General features: G+C 37.6%; 1 protein-coding gene across 1 annotated transcript in view; it reads left to right on the top strand.

The window, feature by feature from the left end:
- Nucleotides 1-21320, top strand: part of LOC150078046 (putative cysteine--tRNA ligase, mitochondrial) — a 110123-nt gene that overhangs the window by 27775 nt on the left and 61028 nt on the right. Inside the window, exons 5-7 of the mRNA XM_090384852.1 lie at nt 1161-1338; nt 2363-2576; nt 12170-12303. Of these exons, the coding sequence (XP_090240978.1) occupies nt 1161-1338; nt 2363-2576; nt 12170-12303 (526 nt within the window). The remainder of the gene's footprint in view (nt 1-1160; nt 1339-2362; nt 2577-12169; nt 12304-21320) is intronic.

Below are 21320 nucleotides of genomic sequence, written 5' to 3'. Positions count from 1 at the left end.
ATTCAGCAAATATATCATGTTAAATCAGTTCATATATATTATCATATTCTAATTAAAATGCTTATAATACATTAATATGAACAAAATACAACTAAAAAAAAAAAAAAAAAAAACCTCATGATTGATGATTTGATTAGTCTGATCCAGAACACAGGCCCATCTGAAAAATATCTGTTTCACTTACCAATTCAGTGTTATTGGACTGTTTTTTGTGTAACTTCCTAATTTTATGCGCAGTTTTACTTGAGTAACTTTGGAAAGGATGTGCTTTGTTTATGCAGATTTCTTAAGTAAAACACATTGATAGATGAGATGTAATCTTTGTTTTGCCCTGTTCGCCTTCCACTTTGTGCTGCTACTGCATTTGGTTTCAGCAAAATGTAAACAAATACATTTCTTGCTGGATGGATGTACCTAACTTCTGCTGCAGAAGTTAGGTGCTCTTTGTGTTTTGCTTAATTATTATATAAAATGGGTTTCTTGTCTCTAAATTCTAACAAAATATATATGCACTCATATTAATGTGTGCATATATATTTTGTTGGAATTTTTACATGTTTAGTGCTTTTATAAACTTTAATTGACAAATAAGTATTGAAATTAATTAGAAAAAGGTCAAGCATTGGGCAATATGGTGTACTGACAAACATGATGTCCATCACGTCAGCTATACAGTGCGGATTCCCTCTGTTATGTATATATGAAAAAAAAATCAAATAATAATAATAGTCAGATCTCTATTTGTCCTGTTTTAATAAAATATGAGATGCCTTGACAAAACTTTCTGAACCAAATATAAAATTTAGTGACATCTGTCCACTGGGAGTCAAGTTTTAATGCAGACAAATGAAAATGATGACAGATAATAGGTGCTTTACACACATGCAGCCATGCCACACCAAAAACATGGGCCAGATGGTTGTAAGTGTGTGAGAGAGAGAGAGACACTCCTATAAGTAATAACATGGGTGGCAATAATTCTCTAGTGGTGTAAGTGTGGATCAATGTAATTTGAACCAACATTAAGTCATGGACTACTGTGCTATATTAATGCAGTATTAGGAATAGTGTTTCAGTGATATTTAATTATAATAATCATATGAGATATTTTTATTAGTCGGTTTTAACAATCTCACATACTTTTTTTTTTGTTTTGTTAGTTACAATTGAGTGTAGATAAAGTGACTCAACATTATGAGCAGGAATTCTTTGAGGATATGAGCAAATTGAATATTCTTCCAATAGATATCATTACTCATGCTACTGATAGTATCCCTGAAATTATAACCTTTATTGAGAAAATACAAGCTGAAGGATTTGCATATGTAACTGAAAAAGGTAAGTTTCATAATGAGAATGGTATTCTTAATAGAATGAAGTTTCTTCAGATATGTATCAGGCATGAATTCATGTCTAATATATATCTAGTGTTTTGAGTCTAATATATATCTTTGAGTATTTTGGGGAAGTGCAATCTAAGATATAGACTGTTTTTGTGATAGGAATGATGTAGAGCAGAATAACCTACAAAAATTAACTCTCAATCATTAATGGCATACTTATCATTAATAGTTTTCTGATATCAAGTAACACCCACACAGAGTGGGGTGGCATAATTAGGAAATGGAGAATGGTCAAACAGATGGCACTTCACAAATCATGGTGATAAGAAACCTTAGTTTTTGGTCATCTGCTTGATTAATTGGAAATCCTTAAAATTGTAGCTTTAGCTTTTAGGAAGGTGTTAATTTTTTCAGGATATATATATATATATATATATATATATATATATCTTAGAATTTTTCTTTCTCAATTTTTGATGTTTCATTGGTAGTTGCTTTGAACAAAACAAACATAAGATATGATTTGTTCATTGCATGCTATCATTACAAATAACAATAGTACAAGGCAGAACTGTAGCACACCTCATATGTAGAAGACCATAAGCTGATATTTTATTTTATTGGATTGTCAGTAATCGGAAATGGCACAACCACAGTCATTTCAAACTAATTAAAAGTAAATGATCATTAAAATACTGAGCAGTGGAAGGATCAGACCAAATTGATATGTTCACATTTTTGCTACATTGTGAACTGCATGCTATTATGTTTATAACTCTTTTTTGTTGTTTATTTATTATTTTTTTATTCTATTGCTTCCTCAGAAATGTGAATCACATATACTATCTTATAAAAAAAAGTAAAATCTGACCTATTTGGATAAAATATCCTTGAATAAAGTATAATTAATTTTTTACAAACACAGTATTTTGTGGTATATAGTTAAATATAAAAAAGGGCTTATTTATTCATTTGATTAAAAAAAAAAAATGCTGAGCATATTTCATATGACTTTACAGGAAATGTGTACTTTGATATAAGTAAGTATGGAAGTCATGGAAAACTCTCTTCTATTCGTTTAAATACAAAAGCCTGTGGACCCCCAAATCCTGAAAAATGGGATCATAGGGATTTTGCTTTATGGAAAGCTGCAGAGGCAGAAGAGCCATGGTGGGATTCACCTTGGGGTCGTGGGCATCCTGGATGGCACATTGAATGCTCGGCCATGGCTAGGTAAGGACTTTAGTTTTTCATACTTCAGAATAAAATTACAAATGAGTGTCTTGTGCAAATGAATAGAGAAAAAGAGAAAGATAATTTTCAAAAAGATATATTTATTTCATAATTCAAGTACAAAAACCAAGGAAATATTTAATGTAGCCTCCTTTGGCCTTTATAACCATGTTTACTTGTTTTGGCATGGAATATTTTTGGATCAAGCCAAAAAAAAAAAAAAAAACTCCCTGAAAATGACCCCAAACTCAATCTCATTGAGGTCAGGGGACATTCCAAGCACTTTATATTGTTTCTTCTAAAAAACATTGCACAACTTTTTTTTTTTTTTTTTGGGTGAATGCCAGGGAGCACCTGCTGAAAAATAGCATTCCCAGTTGCATCTAGCTTATTTAATTCTGAAAATACTTTTCTTGCTAAAATTGGTATTTTGTTGTTACTATTCATCATACTATCCTTAGGTAAAAGGAATCTAGTACCTTGATAAGAAAAACAACCCCAAAACATTTTTTTAATAGGATGTTTAGTAATCTGTTGCATATTCTTAGCAGATACACTTTCTTTGTCCTCCTTCCATATGTAAGTCTTATTCCCTGCACCTCAAAAACACTTCATCAGGAAAGAGAACTTTCTCCAACCCTTTTTAATCCAGTTTTTGTGTGGGTTGGCCCAGTACAGCCTTTTAATTGATTTGCAAGTTCTGGCAAACATCCAAAAGTTTACAGAAAACTGTTGAACCAAGTATTTTCACACTTGATTCAACAGTTCCAACCAGATCCATTTGTAAGTCAGAACTGGTCATACATTGGATCTATTTGGCTTTTTCCGTCCGATTCTATAGGCATCAGTTCTGGATGTTTTTTGAGTTTTTTTTCCCCCATCCACATTGGCCTTTTCTTTAAGGTGAAATTGAACCTGTATCATATTTCAGCTTCATTATTTAGTTAACAACTTCCAGACTAGCTTTACACTGTTCTGCTACCTTCTTCTGAGTAAGGGAAGTATATTCATGTAAGCTTATAATCTTAGACCGTTTTCTAGGTATAAATTCCATTTCTTCAATGAAAGATCTATGAAAAAAATCATAGTTTAAAACTAAAGCACTTCACAGGATTTCTATTTAAAAGCACAACTGTCTGCATAAATCATTCAGTTTTTTAGCATTAGCATTAGTAGAGGCATTTGATGCAAGAAAGCAAGCTTATGCAGCATCAGCAAAAAAAAAAAAAAAAAAAACCACTTCCACTTCACCCCTCTGTTCGTTCAAAATACCTGTCCAGCTGAGCCTTAAACTTATTTAGGATATCAACTTCCACAACAAGGGATGGAAGTCTGTTCCACCAACCAACCACCCGCTGGCTAAAGGCAAATTTCCGCACATCTATCCTACATCTGTCTTTCCTCAATTTGAATTTATGCCCTCTCAGGTGATTATTCTGAGCGAGAGGAAGAATCCCATCAGCATTGAGCATGCTCAAACCATTCAAGGCTTTATACACCTCCATCAGATCACCTCGCCGGTGCCTAGTCTCCAGACACTGTAATTTGCAAAACTTAAGCCTTTCTTCGTAAGAGCACCCCTTTGTTCCATTCACTAATCTTGTTGCCCTTCTCTGTACTCGTTCCAGCAGCTCTACATCCTTCTTGAAATGAGGCCTCCAGACCTGTATACAGTACTGTAGGTGTGGCCTGACCATTGCTTTATACAAGGGAATAATCACCTCCTTATCCCTGCTAGAAAAATTCCTATATATCATTGACAATACAATATGAGCTACTCTTGCAGCCCGTCTGCACTGCTCAGAGAACTTCATATCTTCCTGCACAACTACCCCCCAGGTCCCTTTCATTCTCTACCACTGTCAGTGTAGTACCACAGAGTTGATTCGTTGCTCTGGGGTTGCTGTTTCCCATATGTAGTACTTTACATTTGTCAATGTTAAACTTCATTTGCCACCTCTCAGCCCATCTGCTCAACCTTTCCAGATCCTGTTGCAGCAGCATAGTGTCAGTAGTGTCCTTGACACCCCTGCCTACCTTTGTATCGTCTGCAAACTTCGACATTAAGCTTGATATACCATCATCAATATCATTTATAAATACAGAAAACAATAATGGACCCAACACTGAGCCCTGAGGGACTCCACTAATAACATTAGTCCATGACGAGCAGTGTCCATTGATTACCACTCTCTGTCTTCTCCCCCTCAACCACCCCTTTATCCACAGCAGCAATTTGCCTCCAATGCCACACTGCTCCAATTTGTGCAGCAGTCTTCCATATGCAACAGGATCAAAAGCCTTTCTAAGATCCAAGTATATAATATCAAAGTTATTCCCTGCATCCAGTTCCTTTGTGACTGCATCATAGTATCCAATCAAATTGGTCACGCAAGACTTCCCCTTAACAAAACCATGCTGTGTCCGAGCTATAACTGAAGTCTTGTCTAAATGATCCTGCAAGACTTCAGTTATAGCTCGGACACACTTGTTTAAAACACTTCTAATGACATAAAATAAATCCACAAAGAAACAAATTTAAAATACAATTATAACTAGCTCTTAACAAATTGATAAAAGATAATAAACCAAATTCTCACTTTGTTCACATTAATTTGCACAAGACTGTAGTAATAACAAATTGTGATGGTGTGTGAAAGAAAATAATTTAACAACTTATGAGGTGTGGCTAGGAAGTTCTGCGAATAACTTTACAAATAAGTAAAAATAGAACTTTGCTAATTAAATCCAACGCTTACCCTTGGGCAGTGCTACACGATGCCATTCTCTTCTGTCACAGTTGAAAGTATTTCTGAAACTCATATACTGATATTGATTTTAGTGCTCTCAATGTACTTTTGATGAACCTTGTGGCTGAATACAAAATCTGGAGTGGATGGGATCTATCCAGTTATATTAAAGGAGGCAGCAAAAGTAGCAAACAATGCCCTAGCCATAATTATGAGAGCATCCTTGAATTCAGGGGAAGTTCCCACAGACTGGAGTTGTGTAAATATCTCCAATTCACGAAGGGGGATCAAAGGTGAAAAGAAATTACAGATCTGTTAGTTTCACTACTGTTCTACTGTTCCGGGGAAAATAATGGAGTCACTGGTTAAAGAAGCATTGCATGATCGTCTAGACAAGACTGCAATTATAGTTCAGACACAGCATGGGTTTGTTAAGGGGAAGACCAATTTGATTGGATTCTCTGATGCGGTTACAAAGGAACTGGATGCAAAAAATAATTTTGATATTGTATACTTGGATTTCAGGAAAACTGGAAAACAATCACATGGAAAACTGCTGTACAAATTAGAGCAGTACGGCATTAAGATCAAGTTGCTGCTATGGATAAAGGGATGGTTGAGTGGGAGAAGACAGTGAATGATAATCAATGGACACTGCTCTTCATGGACCAATGTTATTAGTGGAGTACCCCAGGGTTTGATGTTGGGCCAATTGTTTTCTATATTTATCAGTAATATTGATGAAGGTATATCAAGCTAAAAGTTATATGAGCTAAATTGGGAGAGTTTGCTTCCAAGTTTGCAGATGATACAAAGGTTGGCAGGGTTGTTAATGACACTAACGACAGTATGCTACTGAAACAGGATCTAGAAAAGTTGGGCCGATGGGCTGAGAGGTGGCAACTTAAATTTAACATTGATAAATGTGAAGTACTGCATATGGGTAGCAGTAATCCCAGAGTAATGTACCAACTGTGACATACTACACTCAGAGTAGTGGAGAGTGAAAAAGACCTGGGGATAATTGTGCAGTCAGATATGAAGTTTTCTGAGCAGTGTAGACAGGCTGCCAGAGCAGCCCATGGGGTCTTCTCAGTGATATACAGGAATTTTGGTAGCAGGGATAAGGTGGTGATTATCCCTTTGTATAAAGCAGTGATCAGGCCACACTTGAGTACTGCATACAAGTCTGGAGGCTTGTATGCAGTACTCAGAGTTTGGTTACTTCATTTTAGGAAGGATGCAGAGCTGCCTGAACAAGTACAAAGAAAGGCAATGAGATTGGTGAGGGGAACAAAGGGTTGCTCTTACCAAGAGCAACCCTTAGAGCTTAGAATGGTAGCCTTAGTTTTGTACGTAGCTATAAGCAAACTAAGTTTGATACAAAATGCAAGAATTTGGTATTGTGGAGGCACTTCACTGTGAGTTGCATTGATATTGTGCATTTTTACCTAAAATAAAAAAATAAAAAAAAAGTGCCTCAAAAAGAGAAGTATATTACTATTTATTTTAAATGCATTCCATTATGCAATTCACAGCTTATTAGTACTTCATTGGTTGGTTAATAGGCACTGTTAGTTAAAGTCTAGTGATGAGATCTATTTCACAATATATGAGATACTTATGATACAGAAGTTTAAAAACTCAAGTAAATTTAGAGCAAAAGTCTTATGGTGCAAGAGCTCTAGCATATAACTGTACAGATTAAGGCTGTAGCCTTAGTCCTATATATGTAGCTATGAGTAGTAACTTAAATTGTAGCTGTGAGAGTAGTAACTTAAATTTAGTTTGAAGCTTTGGAGCTCATAGCAAATTTAGATTCAATTTGGCTAGCTTAGTCCCATTTCAGTAGCCCATCCTTATTCATTCAGTAGCCATTAACTTAAAAGATGTGGGAGTTTATTCCTGGTTAGATAGATTCAAACCATGCAAAAGGTAAAAAAAAAGTAAACTGCAGCCATTGTCAACCCACTGCAGGATGGAAGCCTCCTCAACAATTCATGCTGAGGGAAATGGACCATAATCTGCCACACTGATCCAGTGCGGTTTGGCAGATTGACCGTATTTAGCAGTCAGGGACTTGAACCCTGGTCCACTCAAAGAGCATGTGCCACTGCACTCCTGCTTCTGACCACTCGGCTACAGAGACCTAAGAATACTGTGTTAAATATTGCATATATAAAATGATATAATGACACTCATTTATTATGAATGTTTTTTAAATTTTCAAATGTGGCTGATATATATGTCTCTATTATTTCTTTCCCATTTGTTAATTATTTTTTTTTCCCTTTTTGAACAATAATTTAACCACTAAAAAGGCCTCTGTGGTCAGGAAATCTATCCATAATTGATGCCTCCAACTATAACCAATTATAACTTTATAAACATAAATAAAATTAAATTACAAATAAAATAAATAAGAACTCAGAGGTAAACTTTATAAAGAGGGAACCACTATTAAGCCAATTGAGAACCTCTGGCCACGTCCCCTATGTAATATAGTGAACGTATCGTCCACATACCTTTTCCACGCCTGCAGGGGCAGCAGACCAGAGGAGTTTAACATCCTATCCTCAAATTCTTCCATTGCTAAATTAGCAATGATTGCGCTAATAGGTGAACCCATAGCCACACCCCGGATCTGCTGATACATCACACTTGCAAATACCATAGTGGTGCCGGATAAACACAAGCTAACACCTTCACATATGTCCTGTACACTCAAATTCATCCTATCTCTCAAGGTATTATCACCCTCTGAGGCTGTGTGCACAAATCCAAAGCAAGATCCATCCACCAGAATGCACGTGAATAACGACACCACATCAAATGATATCAAAATTTCTTCTTCTTCACTGTCCAGCTAGTCCGGCCCAAAACAGGAGAAACCAAACCCGCCAAAAATCTAGAAAGGGCGTGTGTCGGGCTGCCCGCAAACGATACAATCAGCCTCAACGGCGCACCTACCTTATGCACTTTAGGTAAACCATAGAATCTGGGTAACTTACAACCCGACTCACGTAACCGTCAAGAAACTTCCTCCGATATCTTGTAATTGGCTTAATAGTGGTTCCCCCCTATATAAAGTTTACCCCCGAGGTCGAGTGTGGGGGGGGAACACTGCCATTTTTGGATGTCCGGATTTACAGGGTGGGTTGACAATTAAAGACGAGTGTTTAGGAAGGAGATGTGTCGTGCCCAGTATACTCATTTTGGTTCTGCCCAGACTGGAGGTCATAAGAAGAGTGTAGTTAGGGCTTTAATGAGCAGGGCTTGGTCACACTGCTCTACCTCGGAGGATAGGGAGGAAGAAATTAAATGGGTCACAGCCGACCTTGTGAGATGTGGATACCCCCAGAATGTGATTGAAGGTTGTTTTGGACATGATACTCAGAGGGAGAAGGGGGGGGGTACTTGGCTCCACTGCGTACATTCCCTACTATCCAGGCATTTTGCAACCAAATACGTTGTGTGCAGCTTCCAGGTCGGCATCTGCACACAGTGATAGCGGCAGTTAAAGACCCTGTTGTGAGAGTTGACAACAGTGGGGGTTGTCTACAAAATTCAGTGTCCGGATTGATTGTGGGGAATGTTATGTAGGTGAGACTAAGTGCAGATTATGCGATAGATTGGGGGAACATGGCAGGGTGCCTAGATTGGCTAATATCTCTGGATCGGCTGTGGCGGAACATGCCTGGGAAACTGGGCATGGGATAACAGCCGAAGGAGCTGTAATTACAGAAAAGGTAGAGGGTTTCTGGAACCGGAAATGGCTGGAGAGCCCAAGGATTTGTTCCTTGGGTGATCATAGCCTGAATAGGGATAAGGGTTGTACGATTAATGTAATGTTTGGGACCATTAGCATTATTAGAGTCATATGATGCAAGAAAGCAAGCTTATGCAGCATCAGCAAAAAAAAAAAAAAAACCACTCCCATTTCACCCCTCCGTTCGTTTGAAATATGTGTCCAGCTGAGCCTTAAATTTATTTAGGCTATTAACTTCCACAACAAGGGGTGGAAGTCTATTCCACCAACCAACTACCCGCTGGCTAAAGGCAAATTTCTGCACATCTATCCTACATCTGTCTTTCCTCAATTTGAATTTATGCCCTCTCAGGTGATTATTCTGAGTAAGAGGAAGAATCTCATCGGCACTGAGCATACTCAAACCATTCAAGGCTTTATACACCTCTATCAGATCACCTCACTGCTGCCTAGTCTCCAGACACTAATTTGTAAAACTTAAGCCTTTCTTCGTAAGAGCAACCCTTTGTTCCATTCACTAATGTTGTTGCCTTTCTCTGTACTCGTTCCAGCAGCTCTACATCCTTCTTGAAATGAGGATTCCAGACCTGTATACAGTACTCAAGTTGTGGCCTGACCATTGCCTTATACAAGAGAATAATCACCTCCTTATCCCTGCCAGAAAAATTCCTGTATAGCATTGACAAGACACCATGAGCTACTCTTGCAGCCTGTCTCCACTGCTCAAAGAACTTCATATCTGCCTGCACAATTACCCACAGGTCCTTTTCCTTTTTCATTCTCTACCACTGTCAGTGTAGTACCACAGAGTTTGATACGTTGCTCTGGGGTTACTGTTTCCCATATGTAGTACTTTACATTTGTCAATGTTAAACTTCATTTGCCACCTCTCAGCCCATCTCCTCAAACTTTCCACATCCTGTTGCAGCAGCATAGCATCAGTAATGTCCTTAACAACCCTGCCAACCTTTGTATCGTCTGCAAACGTGAATATTAAGCTTGATATACCATCATCAATATCATTTATAAATACAGAAAACAACCCAACACTGAACCCTGAGGAATTCCACTAATAACATTAGTCCATGATGAGCAGTGTCCATTGATTACCACTCTCTGTTTTCTTCCCCTCAACCATCCCTTTATCCATGACAGCAATTTGCCTCCAATGCCACACTGCTCCAATTTGTGCAACAGTATCAAAACCCTTTCTAAGATCCAAATATATAATATCAAAGCTATTCCCTGCATCATAGTATCCAATCAAATTGGTCAGGCAAGACTTTCCCTTAACAAAACCATACTGTGTTCAAGCTATAACTGTAGTCTTGTGTAGATGATCCTGCAGTGCTTCTTTAACCAGTGCTTCCATTAATTTTCCTGGAACAGGAATTAAACTCACAGGTCTATAATTACTTGTGTCAGCCTTTGATCCTCCTTTGTGAATTGGGGTCACATTTGCACATGTCCAGTCTATGGGTACCTCCCCTGAGTCCAAAGAAGCTCTAATAATTATGGCTAAGGGTTTACTTACTTCCTTTACTGCTTCCTTTAATATAACTGGATAGATCCCATCCACCCCGAGTGCCTTTTTTATGTTTATCCTCAACAGTTTCTCCTCCACTTTCCTCTCAGTTATTACAAAATCATCTAGCTCACTGCCAGAGTTTACTTCACCTCTGGCATTCTCCTTCCTGAATAATTCCTCATGTGTGAATGTAGATGCATAATACTCGTTTAGTTTGTTAGCCATCTGAGCAGGATTCTCAACTGTTGAACCATCAATATCCAGTGGACCAATCTGATTCATCCCTTTACTTCTAGAGTTTACATAGGTAAAGAACTCTTTTCTGTTTTTCTTTGCATCCTTTTTCAAGGATTTCTCATAATCTGCCTTTACCTGCCTAATCTCCTTTGTGACTTGGTTACAGACCAGCTTATATCTATCATAGGCTTCCATGTCACCCATTAATTTATGTGTATCCCATGCATTTTTCTTCTCTGCCTATCCTGGATAGGGATGAGCATTTTAAGGTCGTACAGCCACTTCTGGTGCTGATATACAGGAAACGGAGCATGCGCAGGCACCATAGTATGCCCTGGGTCTGCTGGGAAGGCTTAGTACTTTATAATGAATTGTTGATGCAGCACTACTTATGTTGAGAAAGGCAGCAGATGCTGCCGAAAGCTTCAGTTTTACAGTAGTACGGGTTTAAAGCTTTGAATGTATTTTATTTTATTTTAAATTATATTATATTTTACAGTCAATTTTATGTATTTTATTTATTTATTTTATTTGTAATTTAATTTTATTTATGTTTATAAAGTTATAATTGGTCAGAGTTGGTGGCATCAATTATGAATAATTTAACCAATTTAGGACAAAAACATTTTTGTAGTAGCAGTAAATTTTCTTTTTTTTTTTTTTTTTTTATTTCATAACCAAAGTGACCATGCTGAATTTACATACACCAAGCCAGTGATGTGTCAACTCACTGATTTTTTTCTTTTTTTTTTTTTTTTTTTTAACAATTATACTATATATTTTTTTTTCCAAGCTCAACTCCCACAATTATAGTCATAGTTGTAGAAGTTAAGCTTGGAGGTGGGGACTCTCATGACATTTATGAATTGACTACTTATTCAAAAAAAAAAAAATGTTGACAGTACAACTGTATGTACTATAAAAGTAAAATATCTTAATCATGAAACAAATATTTATTTATTTCATAACTTAAGTGGCAGTTTTGTATATTGCAGACTTCCATCTTTAGAAAATTATTAGGCCATCACCATAGAGATTTCTTATTGATTTTTTTTTTTTTTCCTAATCGTACAATTCTGGGGGTGAACTTGATCTCTCAAGGAATTTTGAAGTTGAATCTTTTAATTTTTTTTTTATTTATTATTTTTATTTTTTTTTTTGTGAATTGTTTAATGAGAGTTAGAGCAAAAATCACTCCCATGCAATAGATTTCAGACTTATCTAAGAAATTTTAGTTTTATTCTGTTTTATTGGAATAGCTTTTGATGAATAAAGTTTTAAAAAAAAAAAATAATGATGATGTTTCTAGTCACTGTTTTGGACATTCAGTGGATATCCACAGTGGAGGAATTGATTTAGTGTATCCTCATCATGAAAATGAAATAGCTCAATCTGAAATCTATCATAATAAACCACAGTGGATTAATTACTGGATTCATACAGGTAAGTGTGGTATGAAAAATCAAGATAACATATGTGCTTTTATTAAACTTGTTTTAAAATTGGAAATATGACTGGACTTTAGCTGTTTGTGAAGTGAATGAGTATTTTTTTTGAAACATTCATTTCGATTCCATAAGCATACTACATATCAACACTAAAAATAATTTAATATTCTGTTTAAAAAGAGTAAAATATCTGTGAATATGGGTATTGCATTATCTAAAAAAAAAAAAACATAAATGTCAGCTTCCTTTGCATGTGAGAAATTCAAACTTTATCAAAAAATTTAATTTCATTATTTTTTTTTGTAATTGTTGTTTAAAACATTTTATTATAATTTTGTTTATTAAATTGTATCAAAATTTCAAACACTTTAGTATCAAAATTTATTTTAATCCAAAAAATATATAATATTGTGGTGCCTATTTACCATGGAACAGTTGTTTCACCAAGAACCTTCAAATTTGTCAGAAATGTAGCCAGCACATGATTTATACGTGTGTAATAAGCTTTCATCCTTTGATTTGATTTAATCAGCCAAGATTAAAATTCCCCTTCATTATTTTCTGCTTTCAAAGTCCATGCAGTTGATTCACCCCGCCCCTTGAGTCATTCTAAGTCTTATTATTTTTTTTTTTTAATTCTCAAATCATCCTATAAACAAATACTTATATGGACATAGTACACTGCTTGAACTGGAGTACCATTGATAAGTTAGGCCATATTATTGGCCTAAGTAGCCAGTGTGCAAAAATCAAAAAAAAGAACAAACGATAATATTCAATACTTTATTTGTGATTTTTTAAATAACTTCACTGTTGTGATATGTTTGGTTTAAATAATTTAGTTTTGTAGTGCTTATATTATTGTTCAAAAAAAATTGCTGATAAATATTTATAAATGTCTGCAAATGTAAGCTTATAATTTTGAGTCAAATAGACCACTTTTACAGTACTATGTTCATTTTTAAAAATATTGTCATGAGTTGATCAAAACAAGATTGAGACTAAATTTGCTACACAAAATGTGGAATGAGTATTAATGAAAACTCTATACATTTAAACCTATTCTTTGTCTCTACAGGTCTGCAATAATTTTTGAAACTGACACCAAGCTTGAACAAGGATAACATATTAACTAAGAAAAATGATGAACCAACAGCAAGCCAACATAAAATTCTGTGTACTGAACAAAACACTAACAGAAATATTTAGAAATTTTCCAAAATGCCTTTGCTGCACACAGATCCACTGTATTCAGATGGCATAAGCATTGATGCTTCAATCAAAGATGGATGAACCAGCACAGAATATGACCCTATCCTAAGATGTTCATCAGCATTAATAACTGATATGAATATTTGTCATCATCTGGTGTTATCCTTGAAGAAAGATGAATTGTAGTCAGAAAATTTGCATAAGCCATTGGTATTAGTTAAATTTGCATGAATTTTGAAAGAGGATACAAAGCAGTAGAGTTGAGGGATCCAACTCTTCACTCCTTTGTTCAGGAGTAAAATATCCATAAAGAGTTGGATCCCTCAACTCTTTACTCCTGAACAAAGGAAGGTTAAAATTGACATCTGAAAAACTATTTTTTGAACAGAACAGTCATTGGAGATGACTCCTGGATCCACCACTGTGATTCTGAATTGAAGCAACAAAGTTCACAGCGGAAACATAGCATATATACTCCAAAGAACGAAGGGTGCCTCCGTAGCCAGGAGCAGCAGTGCATAGCACACGCTTCTTGATTAGACCGGGGTTCGAGCCCGTGACCACCAAATACGGAGGATGCGGAAAGGTCAGGGAACAACCACCGCATATCCCCGGAGCAATATGGCCTTAGTTGCTAATGCTCCTAAAAACCAAATAACAAACAAACAAACCAAAGAATGAGGCATGCTATGATTCCTTCTTTCGCAACCTAGCAAACATATGATCATCGCATTAATTTTTCAGTATGAAAAACATTATTTACACTAATACTCTGGAAAAGAATTGCACTGCATTTGGACAATATTACAATTGGGTCTAAAGAAATTTATTCAGAAAGCAGGCCAGAAAAGACCAGATTTGAAAATGGCTGGATGGCCACTGCATAATAACAGTGATGAGTGCATACACCCTCGTTTGTTGAGGAAACATTACACGAGTTAAGCATAAAAACAGTTCCCCACCCTGCCTATAGTTACCCCTGTGACTTTTTTCTATTTATTAAGCTCAAGGTGAAATAAAAAGTCATAATTTTTCATCTGCTGTATATCAGATACTGGGGGCGCCTCCGTAGCCAGGTGGGAAGGAGCAGCAGTGCGTAACACACGCTTCTTGATTAGACCGGGGTTCGAGCCCGTCACCACCAAATACGGAGGATGCGGAAAGGTCATTCAGGGAATAACCACCGCATATCCCGGAGCAATATGGCCTTAGTTGCTAATGCTCCTAAAAACCAAATAACAAACATATCAGATACTGGCCCCGAGTGCCAAGCGATAGTGACAAGCGATTTCCTCTGAGATATATAGTGTGCTATTTCTAAGCGACAAAGTTTAATTTTATTTCTAGTGTCGTTTTCTCTTTTGTTTAGCTAAAGTAGTTCTGTGCTTCAAGCGTTAAAGTAAGAACCAAGAAAGGAAAACTACCTTTCATTTTTCAGAGTATATATATTAATTACTAACAAGCTACTAAACTTTACAACCGCTTGGTCACTGGTGGCACTGCTCCTGCCTCCACGTGGCGGGGCCGGTAACCTGGGAGAAGAAAGCCACTCTCCCGGGGCGAAAAGGAGCCAACATGGAATTTGACAATTTCCCTCCAATTGAGCCTCGGCGCTCATGTCCTAAATCAAATGATAATGACCATGACACATCACAGTCGAAAAGACTGAGGACTGACACAGAGCAAAAGGAATGTCCATCTTTCCTTATCTTCCACTCCTTGTCAAACAAATGCACGAGTACACTCTCCCCGTTTCTGATACAGAAATGTTTGGAAAACACAGCAGGTTCACCTAAAATGGTGAAAAGACTTAGATCAGGTGATTTACTAATTGAAAGTGTGAGTCGTCAGCAATCAGAGACCCTGCTGAACCTCTCAGCCTTTGGTGGTATTCCCGTGAAAGTTACCCCACATGCGACACTAAATGCCTCCAAAGGGGTCATCACTGAGTGGGATTTGATTAATGTCACAGAAGATGAATTAGTCCAAGAATTAAAAGAACAAAAAGTCACACATGCTAAGCGCATTATGATCAAAAAAGATGGCCAGTTGGTTCCAACGCGGAACATCATCCTTACGTTTGGCACACCAAATTTACCATCGAGTGTTAAAGTCGGCTATCTCGATTGCCGTATAAGACCCTACATTCCTAATCCCATCAGATGTTATAAGTGACAAAAGTTTTGACACTCTCGGACCGTCTGTCGAGGGGATGCAGTGTGCCCAGACTGTGGTTCAAAATCCCACGCACAAACGGAATGTGATGCGGAAACACCACATTGTTCAAACTGTCAAGGCCAACACCCTGCCTACTCAAAGTCTTGTGAACTGTGGAAAACAGGAAAAAAGATCCAAAAATATAAAGTAGAGCGGAAAGTCACTTACCAAGAAGCAAAGAAGCAGATTATGCTTACTACAATTAAACACACCTACGCAGCAGCAACAAAGAAATATCAGTCAGCAGCCACTCAAACTGACGTGTCAGTTCCCCCATCCATGTCTATTGCAGACTGGGCTAGAGAAATACTCTCAAAATCACAGCAATCTACCATGGAACAGCATGTGAATGATAGTGCCAATAACACACCAATTACAGTACTGCCAACTGCTTTGCAGTCTTCCTCAGAAACTATAAAAACTAAAACAGCAGTCCCAAGGTAGAAAAGTCAGCAAAATGCAACAAATATGGATTCTAAAGAAAACATTAGCCCGGATGAGCCAATCTTAGATCTGTACGCAGATGATGACATGGACACAGCGCGTCCTATCTTTTCAAAAAAAAGAAAGAATAAAATTTGAGAGACAAAAACAGACTGGACCTAAAAAACAGACTGAATCAAACACAACCACCAAAATCAAATAATGGATCACATCATACAGTCGAACTGTAGAGGTCTACGTAGTAATATCGATGGTATCCATGACCTAATCCAACTGTATAGTCCGGTAAGCATATGTTTGAATCTAAGATTTGAATATAAGAAACTAATTTACCTCCGCAAGTAATTCCAAAAATCAAGAACTATACTATATATCAGCATAATAGAAATAATAATACCACCGTGCATGGAGGTGTGGCCATTCTAGTAAACTCAAGAGTCCCTACTAAACACATTCCACTGCAAACTTCCTTAGAAGCAGTAGCAGTGCGTGTCTCCTTAGGAATCATGTTAACAGTAGTTTCAATCTACCTATCACCAAACAAAGAATATACTTATAATGACCTAGAAGTACTTCTGCTACAGATCCCTCCTCCATTTTGTTTATTTGGAGATTTTAATGCACACCACCCGATCTGGGGCTCCCCACATACAGACAGACGAGGTAAAGTTCTGGAATCTCTGCTTGACAAACACAATCTAACACTGTTGAATACTGGTGCTGATACTTACATCCATTTCTCCACTAGAACAACTACAGCTATAGACTTGACAATCTGCTCTCCAACATTGTATCCACTCATCCGCTGGACAATTCTGGACAATCCGCTAAACAGTGACCATTTTCCAATAATTTGTGAATTCCAAATAACTAGAATCCCTCAGGTAAATAATTCCCGCTTAAAATGGAAATTTTCCAAGGCCGATTGGAAGTTATTTGCTCTCAGTATCTCATTCAGTGATGAAATTATCAATTTCCAATCCATTGATGATGCCACACAGCACATCACATCTCAGATTCTGAATGCCGCAACCAAGGCCATACCAAAAATCCATACTGGTTCGTTTAAACATGCCAATATTTGGTGGAGTGAAGCGTGCCAACTTGCAAAAAAAGAGAAAAACAGGGCATGGAACCTGTTTCGTAAACACCCAACTACCGAGAACCTTATAAATTTCAAAAAACTGAAAGCAAAAGCGCGATTCGTGAGGAAAAAGGCAAAAAAAGATTCTTGGATCCAGTTTGCCTCTACTATAACGAAGAACACAAACAGCAGAATAATCTGGAATAAAATAAAAAAAACTAAATGGTAGATTTCTTCCAGCATCCTCTCCAATACTGAGATGGAATGGACAAGATTTATCATCTCCAGTTGAAATAGCTAATGCTCTAGCAGAAAACTTTGCCAATATCTCAGATACAGCTGCATATGAACCATCTTTTCAGCAACTTAAAAGAAGGACTGAGCAAAGCAAATTAAATTTCAGCACAAGAATAGTGCTCCCATATAATCAACCCTTTACAATGTTGGAGCTACAGGTTGCTCTAAACAAATCGAGAAATGGGGCATCAGGACTTGATGGTCTTTATTACCTCATGTTACAACACCTAGACAAAAAGGCTCTAAATTTCCTATTGCTTTTTCTGAATCGGGTCTTCTCCGAAAGCTATTATCCTCGCTCATGGTATCATTCAACATTGCTAGCTTTTCCCAAACCTGGGAAAGATCAGACGAATCCATGCAACTATAGACCGATATCCCTTACCAGCTGCTTGGGCAAGACATTGGAAAAGATGGTACACAATAGACTTGTATGGTACATAGAATCCCACTCGGTCATCAGTAGTAATCAATACGGCTTTCGCAAAAACCGATCCACATTAGACCTTATGGTGAAAGCTGAGTGTAACATACGGAACGCCTTTATTCGGAAAGAACATCTTGTCATGGTGTACCTGGATATTGAAAAAGCCTTAGATACCATCTGGCGCTATGGTATTCTGCAAGACCTATATGCTATAGGACTGAGGTCGACTCCCAATGATCATAGAGAGTTACCTTAAAAATAGAACTTTTCAAGTGAGTTATCGTAATGCTGTTTTGCAAGCTCTTATCCAAAGAGAAGGTGTACCACAGGGATCGGTACTCAGCGCTACCCTCTTTGCTCTTAGGATAAACAATTTAGCGCAGAACATCTTGGGTAATGTAGAAATCTATCTTTATGCTGATGATCTTGCGATATCTTGCCATTCACAGAATATGCGTTCCATTGAACGACATTTGCAGCTTGCAATAAACAAAATAGTGTCATGGACTTCACGTAATGGTTATCGTCTATCAGGAACCAAAACTGCAGCCATTCACTTTTGTAAAAAACGCCAACTACATCCAAAACCTGAATTATCACTGGGAAAACAACCGATACCAATTACCAGCAATATCCAATTCTTGGGCATAACTCTTGACACTAAACTGACATTCCAGAAACACATACTACAAACACGAACTGTCTGTATGAAAAAGCTGAATATACTTAAAGTCATCTCATCTATGACATGGGGAGTTCCTCCTTAAATTTATTTAACCTATAAAGTCATTTCTCAAACAGTGGCTTCTGAAGTATTTAGAAAATGGGTGGAGAAATGAGATATTGAACCAGAAAGAGAATGTGTTATGTTGAACGTAACTTTATATTCATTTTTTCTAGTTCACTTTTGCAACAAAAGTTATAAATAACATAAGACAGTAGAGGTTAGCTCTTCAGTGTTAGTTAGCATTAGCATTAGCATTAGCATTAGTAGAGGCATTTGATGCAAGAAAGCAAGCTTATGCAGCATCAGCCAAAAAAAAAAAAAAAAAAAAAAAAAAAGTAACATAAATAAATAAAAATAACCACTCCCACTTCACCCCTCTGTTCGTTCGAAATACCTGTCCAGCTGAGCCTTAAACTTATTTAGGCTATCAACTTCCACGACAAGGGATGGAAGTCTGTTCCACCCACCAACCACCCGCTGGCTAAAGGCAAATTTCCGCACATCTATCCTACATCTGTCTTTCCTCAATTTGAATTTATGCCCTCTCAGGTGATTTTTCTGAGCTAGAGGAAGAATCCCATCAGCATTGAGCATGCTCAAACCATTCAAGGCTTTGTACACCTCTATCAGATCACCCCGCTGGTGCCTAGTTTCCAGACACTGTAATTTGCAAAACTTAAGCCTTTCTTCGTAAGAGCACCCCTTTGTTCCATTCACTAATCTTGTTGCCCTTCTCTGTACTCGTTCCAGCAGCTCTACATCCTTCTTGAAATGAGGCCTCCAGACCTGTATACAGTACTCTAGGTGTGGCCTGACCATTGCCTTATACAAGGGAATAATCACCTCCTTATCCCTGCTAGAAAAATTCCTATATATCATTGACAATACACCATGAGCTACTCTTGCAGCTCGTCTGCACTGCTCAGAGAACTTCATATCTGCCTGCACCACCACCCCCAGGTCCCTTTCATTCTCTACCACTGTCAGTGTAGTACCACAGAGTTGATACGTTGCTCTGGGGTTGCTGTTTCCCATATGTAGTACTTTACATTTGTCAATGTTAAACTTCATTTGCCACCTCGACGCCCATCTGCTCAACCTTTCCAAATCCTGTTGCAGCAGCATAGTGTCAGTAGTGTCCTTGACAACCCTGCCAACCTTCGTATCGTCTGCAAACTTGGACATTAAGCCTGATATACCATCATCAATATCATTTATAAATACAGAAAACAATAAAGGCCCCAATACTGAACCCTGAGGGACTCCACTAATAACATTAGTCCACGATGAGCAGTGTCCATTGATTACCACTCTCTGTCTTCTCCCCCTCAACCACCCCTTTATCCATAGCAGCAACTTGCCTCCAATGCCACACTGCTCCAATTTGTGCAGCAGTCTTCCATGTGCAACAGTATCAAAAGCCTTTCTAAGATCCAAGTATATAATATCAAAGTTATTCCCTGCATCCAGTTCTTTTGTGACTGCATCATAGTATCCAATCAAATTGGTCAGGCAAGACTTCCCCTTAACAAAACCATGCTGTGTCCTAGCTATAACTGAAGTCTTGTCTAGATGATCCTGCAGTGCTTCTTTCACCAGTGCCTCCATTAATTTTCCGGGAACGGAAGTTAAACTCACAGGTCTATAATTACTTGTGTCAGCCTTTGATCCCCCTTTGTGAATTGGGGTCACATTTGCACATCTCCAGTCAATGGGTACCTCCCCTGAGTCCAAGGAAGCGCTCATAATTATGGCTAAGGGTTTGCTTACCTCCTTTGCTGCCTCCTTTAATATAACTGGATAGATCCCATCCACCCCAGGTGCCTTTCTTGTGTTTATCTTCAACAATTTCTCCTCCACTTTGCTCTCAGTTATTACAAGATTCTCTAGCTTACTGCTAGAGTTGAATACACCTCTGGCATTCCCCTCGCTGAATAACTCCTCATGTGTGAATGTCGATGCAAAATATTCATTTAGTTTGTTAGCTACCCGAGCAGGGTCATCAACAGTTGACCCATCGATCTCAAGTGGACCAATCTGATTCATCCCCTTCCTTCTAGAGTTTACATAAGTAAAGAACTCTTTGCTGTTTTTCTTCGCATCCCTTGCCAAGGATCTCTCGTAATCTGCCTTCGCCTGCCTAACCTCCTTTGTAACTTGGTTACAGATCAACTTGTATCTATCATAGGCGTCCGTGTCACGTGTTAATTTGTATGTATCCCATGCATTTTTCTTCTCTGCCATATGCCTCATTAGTTCATCTGACAACCATTTAGGCCTAAACCTTGAACAATATTTCTTAGTTGGTATGTAAAGCCTAGTAGCTTCCACGATAAGTTCTTTGAATGCTTCCCATTTTGAATTTGCTGTTGGCAATATCATCAGTTGATCCCACTGTATAGAATTTAAATACTGTCTCAGTCCATTGTAGTCGCCTTTACGAAAGCAATACCCCTTCCCTTTACCCCTAATGGTAGTTACCTCTTTGAGTAACTCCCACTTCAGCACACTGTGATCACTGCCACCAAGTGGTTCATTTATCTGCAGATTCTTAATGCATGAAGAATCACTACTGATAATCAAATCAAGAGTATTACTCCCTCT

This window comes from Mastigoproctus giganteus, chromosome 11 (genome assembly GCF_048544385.1).
Source record: "Mastigoproctus giganteus isolate SK-2022 chromosome 11, ASM4854438v1, whole genome shotgun sequence".
Taxonomy (NCBI): domain Eukaryota; kingdom Metazoa; phylum Arthropoda; class Arachnida; order Uropygi; family Thelyphonidae; genus Mastigoproctus; species Mastigoproctus giganteus.
The sequence above is the reverse complement of the archived record's forward strand: the minus strand, read 5'-3'. Positions and strand labels throughout refer to the sequence as shown.